The 18,004-nt window shown below is 43.4% G+C and overlaps 1 protein-coding gene across 1 annotated transcript in view; it reads right to left on the reverse strand.

Annotated features, from left to right (window-relative positions):
- The window catches only part of mib1 (MIB E3 ubiquitin protein ligase 1), a 53,482-nt gene that overhangs the window by 26,962 nt on the left and 8,516 nt on the right, over positions 1 to 18,004 (reverse strand). Inside the window, exons 5-12 of the mRNA XM_070918289.1 lie at positions 17,461 to 17,527; positions 16,695 to 16,899; positions 16,150 to 16,333; positions 14,747 to 14,891; positions 14,490 to 14,623; positions 13,495 to 13,602; positions 13,140 to 13,337; positions 12,731 to 12,882 (exon numbers count right to left, since the gene is read on the reverse strand). Coding sequence (XP_070774390.1) covers positions 12,731 to 12,882; positions 13,140 to 13,337; positions 13,495 to 13,602; positions 14,490 to 14,623; positions 14,747 to 14,891; positions 16,150 to 16,333; positions 16,695 to 16,899; positions 17,461 to 17,527 — 1,193 coding nt within the window. The remainder of the gene's footprint in view (positions 1 to 12,730; positions 12,883 to 13,139; positions 13,338 to 13,494; positions 13,603 to 14,489; positions 14,624 to 14,746; positions 14,892 to 16,149; positions 16,334 to 16,694; positions 16,900 to 17,460; positions 17,528 to 18,004) is intronic.

Consider the following 18,004-nt stretch of genomic DNA (forward strand, 5'->3'; position numbering starts at 1 on the left):
TCTTCTACTGCAGAGGCACAGTCACCTCTTTTTTTTTGAAAACCTCCATCACAATTCTGCTCTCAAACATTCAGTAAACTCCCTCTTCTAAGCTGCTGTATAAAGTTCCACTGAATAATAAAAGTGCATTTTAGGAGCAGGATAAAGCTCTGGGGCTGCGTGTGTGTCGATGGAATAAGAAAAAGGCAGGGTGGGAGCACGGTTGGTACACTTTCTGCCTCCTCCACCGACCAGGGCATCCTCCCAGCCCTCTCCCTCAGAATGCACATGATGGAGAGGAGAGTGCTGCAGATTTTTTTTCACCCCTCCTTCTCTCCCCCTGCCTCCCCCCCTTTTTTTTCAAATGGCAGCTCTTCATGTCAGCTCCACGTCTTCCTCTTCTAAAGGTATGACTTGTGTTTGTATGGGAATGTGGGTGCATATGTGTGTGTGTGTGTGTGTGTGTGTGTGTGTGTATGCCCGCTTTCTCTCCTTTCCCCCTCCTCCCCTCCCTGACTCTGGCACTCAACCCGCCCACCACCACCCCTCCTCCCCCCAATCATAGAAGCTGATTCAGCGAGTCAGGCGTGCACCCGGCACACACGATGGCTGCAGCAGCTGGAGCGCTCTCTAGGTCATTATGGCTCTCTTCACTACGGGAAGAGGAGGAGAGGAGGGGAAGAGAGGAGGAGCTGCTCAGATAAGAAACTGATCTGACAGGTAATATATGCTCTTCCTTCGCTTTCGGACGGAGTTTACCCCTGACGGGCCTTGACGTCTCCTGTCCTGTCTCTTCCCTCTCTCTTCTTCGGATGCGATCAGTTATTAACCGCATGGTTTGCCTGTGAGTCGCGTAGTCGAATGGGGGAGTGGAATGTACTGTTCTGCAGCAGCAGCAGCAGCAGCAGCGCTGGGACAGAGAACTTAACCAGAGAACACCTTTGGGCTTTTTTTCTCCTTCTCTTGTTCCTCATGTCTTAAAAGAAGGGAAGAAATAAAGGCTTTATAAAAAGAAAAAAAGTATGGCGAGGAAGAGGATGCAGGAGGAGGTGGAACAGGGAAAAGGGAGGCTGGGGAGTTGCTATGGCCCACATGGATTTTAGCCCTGTTTTTTTGCACTCTCCACTCTATCTCTCTCATCTTGTTCTTTCTCCCTCCCTCCCTCTCTTGTCTTGCTCTCTCTCTCTCTCTCTTGTGTTCCTGGCACTGGCCGGACATGCTGCAGCAGCAGAGCTCTTTGGCTCATTAGGCTTCACGGTTGCAGCCCTGCCGCTATCTAATGACGGACTCAGACCTGCACTGGTGTGGAGAGACATTCCCTTATGCACAATTCGCCCTCTGCGTCCGACACCTTCCAAGATATTTTTGTCACCATGACTAAGGATACTATAATTACTGGGACTTTTAATGTGTTATTTTTGTCTTTTTTTAATAATCTTTTTGGTTCTTTCTTGGTGGTCTTACCAGACCACTTTTCAATTTAACTGAGGGGCAGGGGAGGCCACTGCCATTCTTAATTGATGGGAGGTAAGTTTGAGAACACGTCGCACTCTTGAGCCCAAGGTTGGCTGATTGGGGCGGAAGGATGGAATGTGGCAACCAGAGGGATGACGAAGCATCAGAATAATGAACAGCGGGCAGGTCGGGAGTTCTGAATGGGGGGAAAAGCGGATTGACGGCACACAGCTGTGAGAAGTGTATTAACACAGATGTGGGGGGGGGGAGGTGGGGATGGGTGGGAGGGGATATCGGGCAGCAATGGTTGGCTGAGTAGATGTGTGTCACCGACTGAACCCACAGCACTTAGGGTAGTAACCCAGTTTCTTCTCTCTCTCTGCAACGGATTGCTATAGGCTAGGCAGGGCATGCAGGGCACACAGTACTGCAGTGCTATCGCCCAAACCAGAACAGACACAACATCCACCGGGCTAATTCGCTGGTTCACGTTCCTAAACCTCCATCCCACTGTGTGTAGGAAGGAATTTCACCCCCCTCTCTCCTGTTTGCTCACCCTCTCGGGTGGCTGTGACATTTCCTAAACAGGACGTCACACCTTTAGAACCAGGCTCATCCACCAACTGTCACCTCCAGTTCAACTTCCCCTCATTGCTATTCCAACGCAATACTGCAAAACCATTGCACCACTTTTCCCATTTATTCAGTCTCCCAACTCAAACCTAAGCTGGTCTCCCCTAATCCATTTTTTTTGGTTTTACACCCACTGCCTTAGCACCCAGCCTGCTGGCTTGCTTAGCGTGGTTGGAGGCAGTGTTGACTTGTGGAATGTGTTGGTCTGGGGCAAAGATTCATTAGAGACTTGCTGAACATTTCTCGCCACCATGCAAATGGTTATTGATCTGTTCCACCCCCTCGGCAATAGAACAGCTAGTTTGACTGTAAACACAGACAGGTGAGGTTTTATCAGAGGAAAAAAACGAGTGAAGTGAGAAAAGATGACCATAAAAACAGTGATCTATGTGTGGGAAGAGAGAGAACAAGGTACAGAGAGAGGGGGGAGTGGTGGTGGGTGGGGGGTATAGCCAGGACCAATCCACAAGTGCTGAGTGGGCATTAGCGCCTTCATGTGACCTATGGCCTGCCTCTGCGCCTAAAGCCCAAATCCTGCTCACAATAGCTTCCTGTTCCACTTGGATCACCCTCGTTTTCAAACATCAGCAAGCGCTCCAGCTAGCCACTGGGGACGTTGCTGACACAAGAGAGACGAGGGACAGGCAAGAGAGGGGTTACATATTGGTACAAGTGAGAGGTAGGAAAGGAGAAAGGATATAGAGTGGGGGTGAAACAAGAGAACGAGATGGCGGTGAGGGAGACAGACTTAAAGAGAAGTGGGAGGAGAGAAGTGAAAATGTTTAGTATGTCAGCAGGGCACTTCAGCTTATAGGTGCATGCCTGCTCCCAGGACACAGCAAACGATCGTCATACAAGACAAGGTGCACACAGAGGCACCATGGACTTTCTATCAAGGAGAAAACTCTTCCCTTCTTTGCTGCTGTTTTTGTTCAACCCCTTAATCTACCTCCTCAACATTTTTTCCTGGAAAGACAAAAAGATCACCTTCTAACTGCCATAAAAAAGGGAGCTGTATTCCTCCCCCTGATCCTCCTGCTTTCTCCCAGTTGTCTGGAGGACAGCGGGGGTCACTGGGACAGTCGACTATGGTATGGACTGCAAAACTTCTGTTATGTTCAGGGGCGGGGGGACTGGCTGTTCAGCCTTACATGGCAACCAAACGAAAGCCTTGAGTGTTGAACTGAATTTACACTCAAAGTCACCTTACGGTGCAGACTACCATACTTGGGAGAAAGAACGATGAGGAAAAATATTCTGCTCATAACTTCCTGACCTTGGCAAAAGGTGAGAACATTTCATACCTAAGATTACCTCCTTGGTGTACATACTTCTTTATGTACCCATATGAACATATGATAGCTATGGAATGTAAAGAAGTATGTATTCTTGGTGAGGTGCGAGTCCTCGTTCTGGGAAAATTATGTTGGACAGCAGTGTCTGAAAATATGTTTGTGCTTTGCAGATTGTTAATATGACTGTGATCATGGTGTGAGAGAAAATAGCAGGCAAAGTATAGAGAAAGGGGGAGAGGGAGCGAGAGGGAGTATGAATGTGAGTGGTAAGGCTCATACATTAGCTATACTGTCTCTGGGCAGTCTCACTGCAGCAATAATCGCTGTAGGGAACTTACTGCTTTCTCAAACTGGCTGACTGGGCCAATAAAAATCTCTCATCCAAGATATGCCAACAATTCATTAGACAATTATGTAAGTTAGCATAAATTGATAGCAATCATGTTTTGAGCTCGCACTGTCAGTAGTGTGAGTTTAGCACACTACTTCAGCCACCTACACTAACTATGGGCAAACAGTCGCCTTGTGACATCGCCATATGAACAGGGCCTCCTTTCATTAATTGGGTGATTTTACTGCATTACAGTCCTTGAAATTCAGCCAGCTGCAACTTAGCACCAACTTCAGCAAGCAGTGAGTGGTATGCTGAACCTGCTCCTGACCATTAATACCATAATCTTTTCCAGTGCTTCCACATGGCTCAAGGGGAAAAGAAAGCAAGGTGAATTGGACCAAAACTCTGCCATTGTTTGCTGGCTTTTTTTTTTAACATGCAACTGAAAGAGCAGGACATAGTTGCTGAGGAGGCAGAATGAAGAGGCAGTGAGGTTGCTGCTGCTGCTGCGACTGCTGCTGCTGCCACAAGCCTGCTCTATCGTACTGCTGTATCATATGGCTTCCGTGTTAACAATCTTGTGTGTTTAACTATGACTACCCTCCCTTTATGCCGCTACCCTTATCCGTACCCCCACCCCACATCAACCCGGCTGCCCCGTGCTCCCCTCCCCTTCCCCTGATTCCTGCTCTCATTGTTCACGTTTGCTATGCTTGCCAAATGCTTTGCTGGGCTGCATGGCAGTCAGATTAGACCATCAAAAAGTGACAATGCAGGATCAGAGTCAACTCTGGCCTGTCAGCTGATTCCAATTGTTGACTGCTTCAAACAAAAAAGGCAACAGAATATGGACAGAGGTACAGAGAGAAATGAAGCGAAGGGGGAGGTGGGGAGTAGTTGCATGGCGAGCTATTCATATCTAGCACTTTCACCTATTCTGACCCCCTCTCTGGCCTGTGCTTGGATGACAGACAATGCCTGTACCCAGTTTTAGCACAGGTTCACCTCTCTTTAAACCCCTTTTATGTAGATCCACTGCTCTACCAAAGGTATTTTTCCACGGCATTTTGGCTACAGCTTGAAAAAGCATATGAAAGAAATAATAAATAAAATAAACATGAAACAAATAAGACTACTAATACAAGCCAATAACCTGTCTGTATATTATCATAACTATTTGTAGGTCTGATCAACAAATTAGATAATTGGTGTGTCAATACCCAATATACATTTAGAACAGTACACTGCTCAAAGTAAACCTTGTATGATCTATGATCTATGAAACTAAAACACATACAGTGCCTGCATATGTAAAATACTCCATCAAATTAAATGTATTTTCCTAAATATCAATGTTGTTAGAGGCGGCAGGCCGGGATGTATCCGTGCCTACAAAATTTCTCCTGCAGTGGAGCGATGACAAGGTGTTCGTATGCCACTGCAGTGTGACAGCTCTATTCAAATGAAATGCAAGACACTTAATTCTGAAATGATTAATATGCCAAGTTTAGGGCTGACTTGCTCTTTTCCCCTTGAATGTAAGAAATATCTAAGTTAAGGTGACACTGTTGATACCAACGCTAACAATCTCCATTCTTTATACCTTATTTTACATGACTTTACTAACAATGGTTAAAAAAACCCACTTAAGTCGTAAATAAAAAATAGTTTGTGGCCTCCTTTTTTTTCCTCTGATGAAGTCAGATGTGATGTATGGAGAATAAAATAGAAGTCCTACTCAAATTTTCTGAAAAGATTCAAATTTAAGGCAGAGCTCACATCAAATTAATAAGAATTTAGACAATGTTAAAGTAATGAAATTAATTTTAACAGCTGCTAAATGAGATCAAACCAGTTTATAATAATTCAACTTGGAAAAATAGCAAAACTAGACAACTGAAAGGGCCACCGCGGCCCAGATCCAAAAAATATTGAATCTTTTCTTTTTCGATTTTATTTCAGGAAAGAATCAGAATGAAGCTGCATTTTTAGGCTTCAGTTCTTCCTGTTTTTTCCACCATTCACCATGTCATCTGCATGATATTCTGTCTGTTGATCTCTCTTTTCTGTCAAGACATCAGAGGCGTGTAGGATTGCATGGCTTGCACTGCATGTTTCTCCCAGGCCCTCAATAGCATTGACCTGCTGTCTGAGTGACAAACACAGCAGATGCTGACATTATCAAATGCTCAGTGCCTGTCGTCCCCTTGCTTTTGCCCTGTTATGGCCCTTAGACGAGGTGAGCAGCCCGGCCACCTGACTCTGAGTGACTGAGAGACTGTGTGTGTGTGTGTGTGTGTGTGTGTGTGTGTGTGTGTGTGTGTAAGTGAGCAAGCATGAATGTGCATGTGTATGTTACAAATAGACCTGCCTCTGGTGTGCCATATCAAGCTGGCCCTATGTTGACCTCCATCCTGTCTACAAGCAGTGCCGTATATCACTCAGCTGTCGCTGGCCACTCTGAGAACCTCATTTGTGCCTTGGCAGAATAAGTCAATAATTATAACAGCTGACTAAAGAAACGAAAACTGAAAAAGGCCAAATAAACGTCACTTAACTGTATCTTAATGAAAGGTCGAGCTACACAACAATTGTTCGTGAGGTTGAATGTTTTGTAGCACCAATAAAAATACTGCAGCAGTGAGATTAAAAAAACCAACTAAATATAACAATACTGTGCATGGCTAAAATATGGGAAATGTTTGATGTTGCCCTGAATGGTTTACTGATCTTACGATTGACTACAACTACTATAACCTTTAGGCAAACATACACAAAAACATTATCAAAGTTGTTCATGTGGGCGCTACTGTGATCATTTTCGTATTAGCAAAGACTTTAGTAGAAAAAGGTTACAATACTGTACCACTGTAGAGCCCTGAAAGAGAGATAAAATAATCTGCCCTCAGTCACTGTTCAAACAGTACCCTCCACTCTACAAATCAGTCTCTAGGACTTAAATGACTGGTTTAAATTAATGTTGTGACTTGACACCCCAGAGTGCTTCTGTAAGAACATGAGTGAGAGAGCTTGTGTATGTGGTTATGCCTCTGCATTTGTCTGTTGGCCGTCTCAGTGACCGCAGCGGCAGCGAGCTTGCAGCAGGGCCCATCTGTCAGAGCCTGTAATTGCTTCATGACTCTAGGACATTTGACTCAAGTGCACTGCCACAGATTATTATTATCCTTTTCTCAGGGAACAATTTTTCTCACTCTCTGGGAGGGGGGCAAGCATAAAACTTAAAAAGATAGCAAGGAGGATAAATAGGCTGCCTGGGAGGCAGCAAAGGAGAAAGTTAGGTAAGGTTGATCAACTGTACCTGTGTGTTATTGGTGTGGTGGTAAATGGGGTGTAGTGTGCTAAATATACTTGTGTGTCACATGGAGCGAGTGAAGGTGAACAGACAAGAAAAAAAGAGACACAGCATTGTCCATTTCAACTAGTGGGTGAACACAGTGTGATAAGCCACATGTCAGGTTTTAATGCAACATGGTCTTTCTCTGCTCAGTGTTGCTCTGGTTCCTTTTGGAAAAAACTTTCCTGCAGTGGAAACTTTGAGACAGTTCACTTCCCTTCACTTCACAGCAGTTCCCATGTCTGTCTCTGAAACGGTGATTCCACAATGCTTTGCTAAAGCTGGTAAAATGGAACCAAATCACCTCTTGAATGGATTTGGTCCCCTTCAACCAGCTGTAGCTATGCTTTGATGACTACAGGAGCTCCTTTTTGCTGCAATGCCTTCAACACAATCACTGTAAAGAGAGCCGACCACTTCCTGAGGATTACTGGGTTATGGCATCCCTCTACCAACAACATCTGGAGTGTTCAGTGATTGTCATGTTCAATGCTAAACCTGTCTCATTTCTGACTAATAAAGAAACGAATCCCAGCTTCAAAACTTTGGTATGGTCCACTTTCCTGAGTGTTACCTCTCTGCCTCTCAACGGGATTGATATTCTGACCACACTATCAATGGCTGTTTCAAAAATAGCAGGGGGGGTAGACATGCAGTGTGCGCTATTTCAGAAACACAGCACTCACATGCCTGTGTGAGAATGTGCGCCTGTCTTGCTAAAACACCTCCTAAACTGACTGTCACTGGATGCTAACAGTCAATTACCCTGTGGGTGGGAATGGGCAAAATAAAATGAAATAAAAGAGACAGCTAATCCAGCTAAGCAGGGGTATAATGGCATTGTAAAGAGATCTAAAGAAGAAATACAACAGTAGAAATGCAAGAAATAAAAAAGGGCAAAATATAGTCGTTTAGAGACTATACAATACACACAAAAACATACTCAAACTGTCTTCCCTGAAGCCTCCTGCAGTGATGTTGGACAAGCTAGCGCAGATGAGAGACAGATGCTCTAGAGGACAGAAGCTGAACGCACAAATCACAGGAGCAGACCGCTCGCTAACAGTTACAGTCTCACACATTCACTCGCTGTTACTGCAGAACAGGCAGGCAGATCAAAACTCCCTTCACACGGTGTCTCTTGCTCACCCTCCTTTTCTATTCTCTCCATTTCTTTCATTGCCTTCTTCATTTGGTGCTTAAAACAATGTCAAACTGACCTGTTCTTAAATGGACAACATCACCACAAAAACACTCCTGTATTATTTGTTCCATAATTGATCTAATTGGTCTAATTACTCATACCATATAGAAATTAATGATTCATTTAATCTAGAATTTAAAGTGTTTCCATTGGACCAATAACCCTGAAATCTATTTGGGTAATGTAAGTGGCACTATCTTACTCGATCACCGTAGTCTGACTTGATTAGCCTAGTCTGAAATTAGCAAGAGAGAGGATGAAACTCAATTCAATTCAATCAACGTCAGCAAGCCCCTAGAAATGCAAACATTTGATCCATTTTGCAGGTTTGTCTCCATGAGCCCACAACACTATTTTCTATCTAATTGTGATCCCTGTTACAATACTACCATCACAGTGCTGCCTATAAGTACCGACATTACATTGGGAATACTTTTCTCCATTTTGGAGCACAGTGTGAATGATTGCAGAGCCCTCAGTCTCCTCAGGTGAGGCGATTAACATATGGGTTTATTTTGCCTGTATGTTGCCATATTAAAAGAAAGCTGAGCACTATATGAGAGAGGGAGGAGGGCAAATATTACAAGGAGGTGACACGTAAAAGGGTACAGACCGCCGCTGCAAGGCTTGTTTGGAGCCGGTTTATGAGTCATGGGCTATTAATCGTATTGTTTACAGTATTGTAGCAGCTACTGGCTTCTCGCAGCCCGAGGGGAAAGACACAGAGACGAACCAGGCTCCCCTCGCAGGCTGGGGCTGCGGTAAACACACACTGGGAGAACACAACATGTGGATGTCCGAGAAATCCTTTCCTAAACCTGTTACTACTGGTTATAACAGCACTTTCAATTTACTAGCAACTGTAAAACTTAACAACTAGGTCTAATTTATTAGGAAATGCCTTCACACTCTGTAGTCTGTTGAGGTGTGTGTGTGTGTGTGTGTGTGTGTGTGTTTGTGTGAGTAATGAACGAGGTGAAATATAGTAAAACTCCCCAGTTCCTCCTGCACCCCTGTTGGTACAGTTGATTTGTCTCTGTATTTGGTACTACAAGTTGAAAGATTCATCTGTCACCCACAGGGTTCTTCCCATGTGTCTTCCTCAATCTTCTTTCCACCACTGGAAGACCCACCCGCACTCTTAAAACACCCAGGCACATAACACACATTACACACACACCAAGGACTCTGACGCACTCTCTACTTGAGCCCAAAAGCTAGCATTTGATGTTGATAACTTACATCACTTCCAAAAAGAAAGTGTATCAGAACAAAAAATGGAAGAAAGATTTTTGTTGTATTGTAATAGTTGTGATGAGAAATTATAGATTAGACTTGTTTAAGCCATGTATGCCAGAACATTCTGTGCCGGTGCTCAATCTAAACACAAGGAGAGAGAGAGCGAACCTACTATCAGGACACAACAATAACATTGATCATTAACTAGAAGGGCTTCATATCATCCTTCATCCAATGGGCTTCCGATCAACTTCCAACTCCAAGCACTTCTTTGTGACAGTTGTCGCAGGTCTTTTTAGAAATATGATTCTATGGTAGGAATTCCTCTAAGCACTCAATCGAAACAACTGCCTCTCCACTAAAAACACACACCAGACAAGGTACTTTCACTTCAACCAAGGGAGAGATTTTCGAGGGCTTTAGGACTTGCGGACTGTCTCCCTGATATTGCAGGAGCTCGAGTGTGAAATAAAAGTAAATGGGCAGACTGGAGAAGGCGACATATATCTTCGTTTCTCTGAAGGCAAGGGGACAGAGCGTGGACCGAAGCAAGCAACGCACACGGCAACACAACAGGAGCCCTGATACAGAAAATACTGTACCCCAGCACTTTTCACCATTTAATCAATGAGTCCTTCAGCGGACCAGCCTTCTGCTCCTTTACATTCTGAGTCCTGGTTTACATATACAGACTACAGACAACACGGTAGCCTTGTAATATTTTTTGGACTACAAAGTCAGGTGGGACCACTGACCATATGGCCAGTGGTCCAATTGTGAGTTTTCCGTGTGTGATTTTTATTCATTTATGTTCTTTATGTTGGCATATTTTGAAAAAAGAGGTTTAACGTGTGGATTAATCAGATAGACCCATATCTATATAATTACATTTAATTCTAGAATTTCAGGGATCATCAACTCTGGAACGACCTGCTGAAGGAGATCAAGCCAGCTAGTTCTGTATTCTGTAACACCACATTATTGTAGACTTGTTTTTACTTTCATTATTTTATATGCGTCTTTCTGCACTCTTTTTGCTTTAATGTCAATACTTTTCTGATTTTGTCGTTTTGTAAAACACTATTAAAAAAATACTATGTAATTTGTTTTGGAAAAGTCCTAAATAATATTGTTATTTCTACCATCACTTTCTTGTTAGAGAAAAAAGTGACCCACAATCTATATGTTACTTAAATCTATTTGCCAATAAATTTCAATGGAGATGAAGCAATGCTATGCTTTGTGCTTTTCCATAGTTATTCGTTATGTCTAAGTCAATCTGCAAATAAATTGATCAGTGCACCACACAGGAAACAGTCTATTTTGCGGTGTGCCAGAGATGGAGGGCTGGGTCCGGCCATGCTTGTGGCAGGTGGCAGGTGTTCCACAGCCCTCTGACCTCAATTCCATTTGTCCTCATGCCAAAGGAATGAATGCCAGTCAAGGGGAATGACATTTAGCCTGGGATAACCACACTCATGCGCAAACATAGACATACACACCCAAATCGCTCAGCACAGGAAGCAGCTGTTAACTTCTCCAACTTCGCTCCAGTCTATAACACTGACCCTGTAACGTCAGAGTCCATCACCTTAAGAGACACTGGTTGATCAACCTGATAGACACAGCCGTCTCACTGAGCCATCTTTAATATGTTCATGGTTGAAAGACAAGAATAAAACAGCCAGAGTGGAGCAGCAACCTGCTAGAGCCGGAAATAGCTAAGCCAAGGACAAGGCGAGCTGCTGCTGCTGCTGCTGCTGCTACTGCTGCTGTTGCTGTTGCTGTTGCACAGGCCAGACGCTTCTGGCCAGTCTCTGCTCAAAATACACGGTGACGGACCAGCATAACAGTAAAAAGAAACAACAAATGAACTTCAAGGGCTATTAGCTACACTAATAAAAAAAAGTCAACGCAAGACAGATGCCTCAAAGGTAGTATAATGTCAATTTGAGACCATACCATCTGTTGGGGAGATGGATGAAGCCTATAGGCCTGCTTCAAACTTCAATCAATGGCAAACTAAATTGAGATCCCAAAGTAAATTTTATAGAAGGATAAAATGTGATCAGTGAGGTAGTGGAATTAAAACTTTTTAATGGCTTTAAAATACTTTTAAATTTAATTGGAATCTGTGGAAGAATTTCAAATATTCACAGTGTTTCTTTTAGATTAACAACTGCTCTAGACTTTTGTTTTGTTTGCAAGACTGCAGTAGTGTATTACATAACATGTTTGGGAGATACTGAAAAAAGATGATTCATCTGATCTATATTTTATATATTTTCCTTCGAACACATTCAAGTATGCAATAACAATCCATGACTGAAAATTGCTCTTTACATCAAATACAACAATGTGTGATGGCTTAATAGGATCCACTGCCAGTAAATCAAAATTACGTATTTGTTTGTGTGAAGGATTGGACCTAGTCTGTCTCCTAGTTTAGACCTGTAGGTGGTGAGCCCACATCTTTCATTCCAAAGGAGGATGATTAAGCAACGGATTAGTAGTAACAGATTAGTAATTCTGCCGTGGCCCCTGTCTGGCTCTGGCTGCTAAGAAGTAAAACATAAAGTCTAGCGGGTGTAGTTTTGACTAATATTTCCAACGGTTTGATACGGCTTGATCATAGTGATGCTCTGAAAATTGGGTTGTGTTGAAGCAGTTTCAGTTGTGCCGAGGTCAATATTCAGTACCAAAGTATGTCTCACTTGAGTTATTATTTAATACTCAAGTCTAAATAAGCCAAATAATACTGAAATTCTTATTTGTGGTATGACTGTCACACATACAATCTAACACAACTAGTCTGGTGCACATCCATTAATAGGGCTAAAAATCTAGGTACCACAAATTTGATTTCCATTCAGGGTGCTAAGATTCTCAATGCAGCTCAGTTTTACTTTTTAACTTTTTGTTTCTGCAAAAAAGCACTGTGAACTCTGAATTCCAATTAAAAGGTATTTAGCATCTATGCTGAAACATTCAAGAAAGAAACAGAATGCATCAAAGAATATTTTTTTCCACCATATTATCTATGAATTTGGTGAGTGGACATGGCTTTTAAGGTTAGGGATTCAGCATGTCTGTATCGACTCTAGGCTGGACTATAAGCATTAAGCAGATATTTATTGAGATCCTGAAGAGACTGTTTCCACAGATTCCACTTAAACAAGCTCTCGTAGACACCAATTAGGTGTGACAGCTAGCGTGAGCAGGACAGTGTCGCATACCTGGGGTTTCCTCGCAGGGCAGCGTGATGCAAAGCATTGAACCCGTTATTGTTGGTGATGGTAACATCAGCACCAGCCTCCAGCAGCACTGACAGCATGTCATCTCTCTTCTTGCTTATGGCATCGTGCAGGGGTGTGTCCCCCTCTGAATCCTAAAAGGGAAACCTTGTGTTACTGACTACTCTCTTACTAATATGTGATTCAAACCCTGTTTAAAAGAAATCACCCCTCTACTACCATATTATAAAAAACATAGTGCCAATGATGTAGTGTACAACAATCGATGTAAACCAGACTGATCTTTGACAGTGCTGTTGTATTTACTTGTTTCTGTATTACCTTTCTGAAATGTCAAAGCCTGTGTCACAAAGCTTTTCTCAATAGGTAAATAAGTCATAGTGAGAAATACCTGGAGGCTGGGGTGGCAGCCAAAGTCCAGCAGGGTTTTGACCACCTGCAGGTGGCCCTTGTTGACAGCTATGTGTAATGGAGTCTGCCTTCTCTTGTTCCTTGCGTTCAAGTCAGCACCGCCCCTCTGCAGCACCTCAATGACAGAGCCCTCATCACCAAAGGCTGCGTGGTGCACTGCCCGGTCTCCGTCTTTGTCCTGAGCACAGTGACACACCCGCATAATGACTCAGTGTTATGTCTGAGTGGACTTTCATACTTTTTCCCACATTATGAAATGCACTTACAGGGGCTAAGATGCATTTGTGTTCAGTAAGAGTATGGATGAGTGGAGATATTTGTTTAATTATACGAACCTCAGCTTCCAGGTCGACGTTGTGTTTAAGCAGCAGCTTTAGGACATCTACGTGACCATTCTGACTGGCTGCCTGCATAGCAGTGTGTCCAGCACACTGCCCGTTCACCTGTACACACATCAAGGGACAAAGTGAGAATATGGGTGCATGTCAGTGTCATGTTTCATGTTTAAATGTGCATCTACTGAATTAGCTGTTCACCTGAGGGGCTAAGAGACTGGTGGGAGTGTGTTTAAGCGTCTGTGTATGTGTGTGCATGTTTCATCACCAACTGCAGCACTGCAAAAACTCAGAACATAAATATTAATGTGGTCTCCTTTGGGAGTCTCGAGACGTCTCTTGTCCTGGCAGGCGGATCACTTGGCCGAGCTCAGTGTGCTCAGCTTTAAGCAAATAATTCCACTGAAAGGCAGTAGGGCATCTGGCCAGCCTTCACCACTGACACACACACACACACACACACACACACACACACACACACACACACACACACACTCATTCACTCTCTCTTGCTCTCCAAGTGATGACAGTATTGCAGACTTGACGTGCCCAGTTCTCATAACCTATACAGGGCACAGGCTTCTGTTCTGTGGGTGGCAAACGAGTGTTTTCCCTGGTCCGTACCCTGTGTGAGAGCACAATCTACAACCATACGGAGTTTGTACATCTCAGCTTCATTTTAGAAGTGAATCGGGTCTGTGCTGCAGTGCACACCAATGCTCCTTGGTGCCTCCTCTGTGCCCAGCCTTAATGCTTTTCAGATTGAGAGAGGTGCAGGAGTGGGAGGATCTCAGAACCCTTTCCTAGGAGACTCTCAACCTCCTCAATATACTGAGAGCAGAGCAGAGCACAGCCAGGGGTATTCCAGCTCCAATTATCAATGTACTCAGATCTTTTGTACATATTGAATGGAAAAATTACTTTATGTTCATTAAAAACTCAATCTAGAAATCCAGCAACTGCTCAAACCAAAATACTGCATGTTGAGCACTTACGTCCACATCAGGTCTCTTAAGGATGTCCTCCACCTTGGCCAGGTCTCCATTGGCTGCTGCCTTGACCAGCTCCTCATTGATGTCTCCAGACTCTTGTGTCTCAAATAGTTTCTTCAGCAGCTGAGACAGTCGTTCTGGCCAAACAGAGGGAAAACATCAGAAAGTGATTGCATGTAGATGTCAGAGAACAGGGAGCAGTGAGGACAAAGAAGTAAGATGGCACTCTCTCTGTGTCAATAGTGCATGTTCATACATACCTCCAGAGGCGTTGCTGACAGCAGAGCCAGAGGGGGCAATCTTGGTGACAGCTGCAGGATTGTACGTCCAAGAAGTTCCACAAACCTCGACCTTCAGGTCACTGTCAGAGTAGATCTGCTGCACACGGCCCACTTTGCCTAGGGTCTGTTGATAAATGTTGCGACAAACTCATTAGTATATGGAGGGCTGTTGTCTTTGGGCTATGTTCTGTGTAACAGAGCCTGTAAGTGGCAGAGGAAAGATGGGGAGAGATTGTTAGAAAGAGCAAAAAATGAGAGGGTCGAGGAAAGGATAAAGAAGGAGAAAATACCAGCTCAACGAAGCAAGATGGATGGATATAAAAGAAAGAGACCCTTCTATTAGCTACACTATTCTTCATCTACACAGGCAATACAGAGAGGACAGAGCAAAATGCTTTCCAATTTTGAATCACATCATCTCGATCCTGGCTATATAAGAAAGAGCCACTTTGAGTCTGTCGAGCCGGGTCTGGGGCTGTCCTGGAGGATGCCATCAATAATGGGGACTGCTGCAGTAGAAGCACAAACGGGCGGCAAACAGCCGTGGTTAGTGATCAAAGCTACAACCCATCTCAGGGTTTTAAGGCTCATTAGCTGCTGAGGGGGGCCAGTTTGGCAGGGACAAGTGGCATATTAGAGTAGACTGGCGTTACATAACCTAAGGCATGGTGGGCAGCAATGAATAAACTTCATAAAGTCGTGTCGAGACAGAAAAAAGATAAATATATTTTCAAAAAACAGCAGCAACACAGCCATAGACTGATTTGAGGGGAGGAATCATGCCTCGGCATCTTAGTAACACTGCAACATTTCTTTACAGAAAATGAGGGACTGGCTCTGTTGTGAGGGGAAGAGCAGAAAACTACACACCATTAGATGAATTGAGCCTAATTTATAGAAGGTATTTGCACAATTGAGTGCCTGCGGTGAAGTCCAAGTCAAAATTCAGACAAAAAAAAAAAAAAAAAAAGATTATCACAAGTATGTCTGGTGCCAAAATCAACACAACTGATTTTCTCAGATTTTCAAGTATCAAATATAACACAGGTTTTTCTCGTCAGGCTTAAATCAAATGATACACTGAAGTGTAGTTTAGATTTCAAGATGTTTTGTAACTCCGACAACTTTATAAATACAGTCCAGTGGACAGTTTCCTTTGACCTTGTCCTACCGAGAATAATCAAATAAATCTATTTCTAAAAACAATTCTACATATGTTTTCAATCAATCATAAAACCATCATGTTGGTGAAACAGGGCTACTTCACGTTATACACATGTATATGTTAGCATAACATATTAATTGACATTGAAATAAAGAAGGCCCCATGTGAGGGCGGTTCAATTTGCACAAATGAGTGTGAACATCTTTCAGACTCTTACAGGCAGCATCGCCTCAGCCCACTCTCCATGGCCTCTTTGTAGCAGCTTGATGCGGTCGATGTCATAGCAAATCTGGACCAGGTCTCCCACTAGGAACTGGGAACTGCCTCCCTCTGCCCCGGCTGCTACTTCTCCGCTGCGCACTACGTTGGCCTTTGTCAGCACTGCTGGGTTGAATGTCCATCTGAGGATACAGAAATTAATTAACATAAATGAATGCATTCAAAACTAATTCACTCACAATTCATAACATATGATACCTGACCAAGATTAAGTAGGATTAAGTATTGTAAGATTAAGAAGAAACGTTGTTTAAAAAGTGCACCTTTGATCAATGTCAGAGTAGTGAGATAACATTTATGAACCCTAGAAGCAAGTGAAAATTAGCAGTTAAGGTACTTTAGCGAGTCTCTTCCCTAAAGTGTTACAAACCATCATTTCATCTTATAGTGAATGTGTAATGAGAAGCTTTTGACTGAGCTGAGTGAAAAGGTTTATATAAAACTCAATACATGGGAAACTAGCCTGTCCACGTAGGGACTCACCTGTTCCCACTAGGATACTGGACGACAATATCGTGATCTTCATCGATGCCACATACTGTGCCGGTGGTGGTGAGCGTCTCAAACATGCCGTCAGTCCACCCACCGTGGCCATGTTGGAGGGACTGAACAATCTCTAGGTCTAAGTCGATGTTGACCAGGTCTCCGATCTGGAGACCGCCAGGATTTCTGTTGCCATTCTGCTCACCTGGGAGATAAAGGTAAAGTTAGGCCTATTAATAATAACAATTGCATTACTGTGTAGGAAGTGTATGAAAAACAGTATTAGTTTCAAATCTGCAAGTGATTTCAAACAGAAATATAGAGAGACAAATAGGAAAAGACATTTTAGATAAATAAATTCTGATAAATCTGTAAAGAAAACAGTACTGCAAAACTTTTTAAATACATATGTTGCTGCAAATTGTTAACAACAAGGTACAAATAAAGCACTACTACATGGACTACATATAAAAAGTGCTGCTATCTATGAATAATGACACCATCAAACCTACTGAGGGACTTCTGCTGCAGTGTTGAATGCAGAGAGACAATTCATTCCTGGGAGTCTTGGAATACTGTAACTGCATGATCTGAGTCTGTACCTGGTTTTGGAAACCAGGTGACAATGTGGTGCTGCCATCTAGTGGCCAAACATAATTAACTACAAGTGAAACTCCCCTAATGCCCTTGAATTCACTGCACCAGAACTATAGGTGAGAGAATTGGTGCAATAATGACGGTGGACACAGATCTCTGGCTTACTTACCTAAAACGGGACAATGGTCTCTGTAAAAAGAGCCTCCTTTGGCATCCTGGACACATTTCAGATCCGACTGAGAGGAAAAAGAGGGAAGGGGTTAGATAATTACCCAGGGTAATTCCATTAGTGGAGGGGCACGACGATCATGAATAATGAAAGTGAGAATTTACACACTTGAAGCTGTAGTGTCAGTGTAGTTGCCTAGAATACCAACAACATCAGTGCCCTGAGGGGAAGGCAGGACAATGAAACACTACATCGCTACAGAGAGAAAGCATCATATCATTTGTGATGACTCAGATGCGCAGCCACTGTGGCAGAGTTAGAGGGCAGAGATGATTGTGAGGCAGTGCAAACATTCTTCTGAACTGATGGAACACTTAAATCCTGAGTACAACAAGTCCCAACAAATTAATAACTCAAGTCTACCCTTCTGTATCCAGCCAGCAGGACACTTTTGATCTGATGATGCTTTGTGCACAAAGCAGACATTACAAAACAGGAAAAAGGTGTTGGCCTCACATGCTGCATTTGGAACATACACTACTCT

Source organism: Enoplosus armatus, chromosome 14 (genome assembly GCF_043641665.1).
Source record: "Enoplosus armatus isolate fEnoArm2 chromosome 14, fEnoArm2.hap1, whole genome shotgun sequence".
Taxonomy (NCBI): Eukaryota; Metazoa; Chordata; class Actinopteri; order Centrarchiformes; family Enoplosidae; genus Enoplosus; species Enoplosus armatus.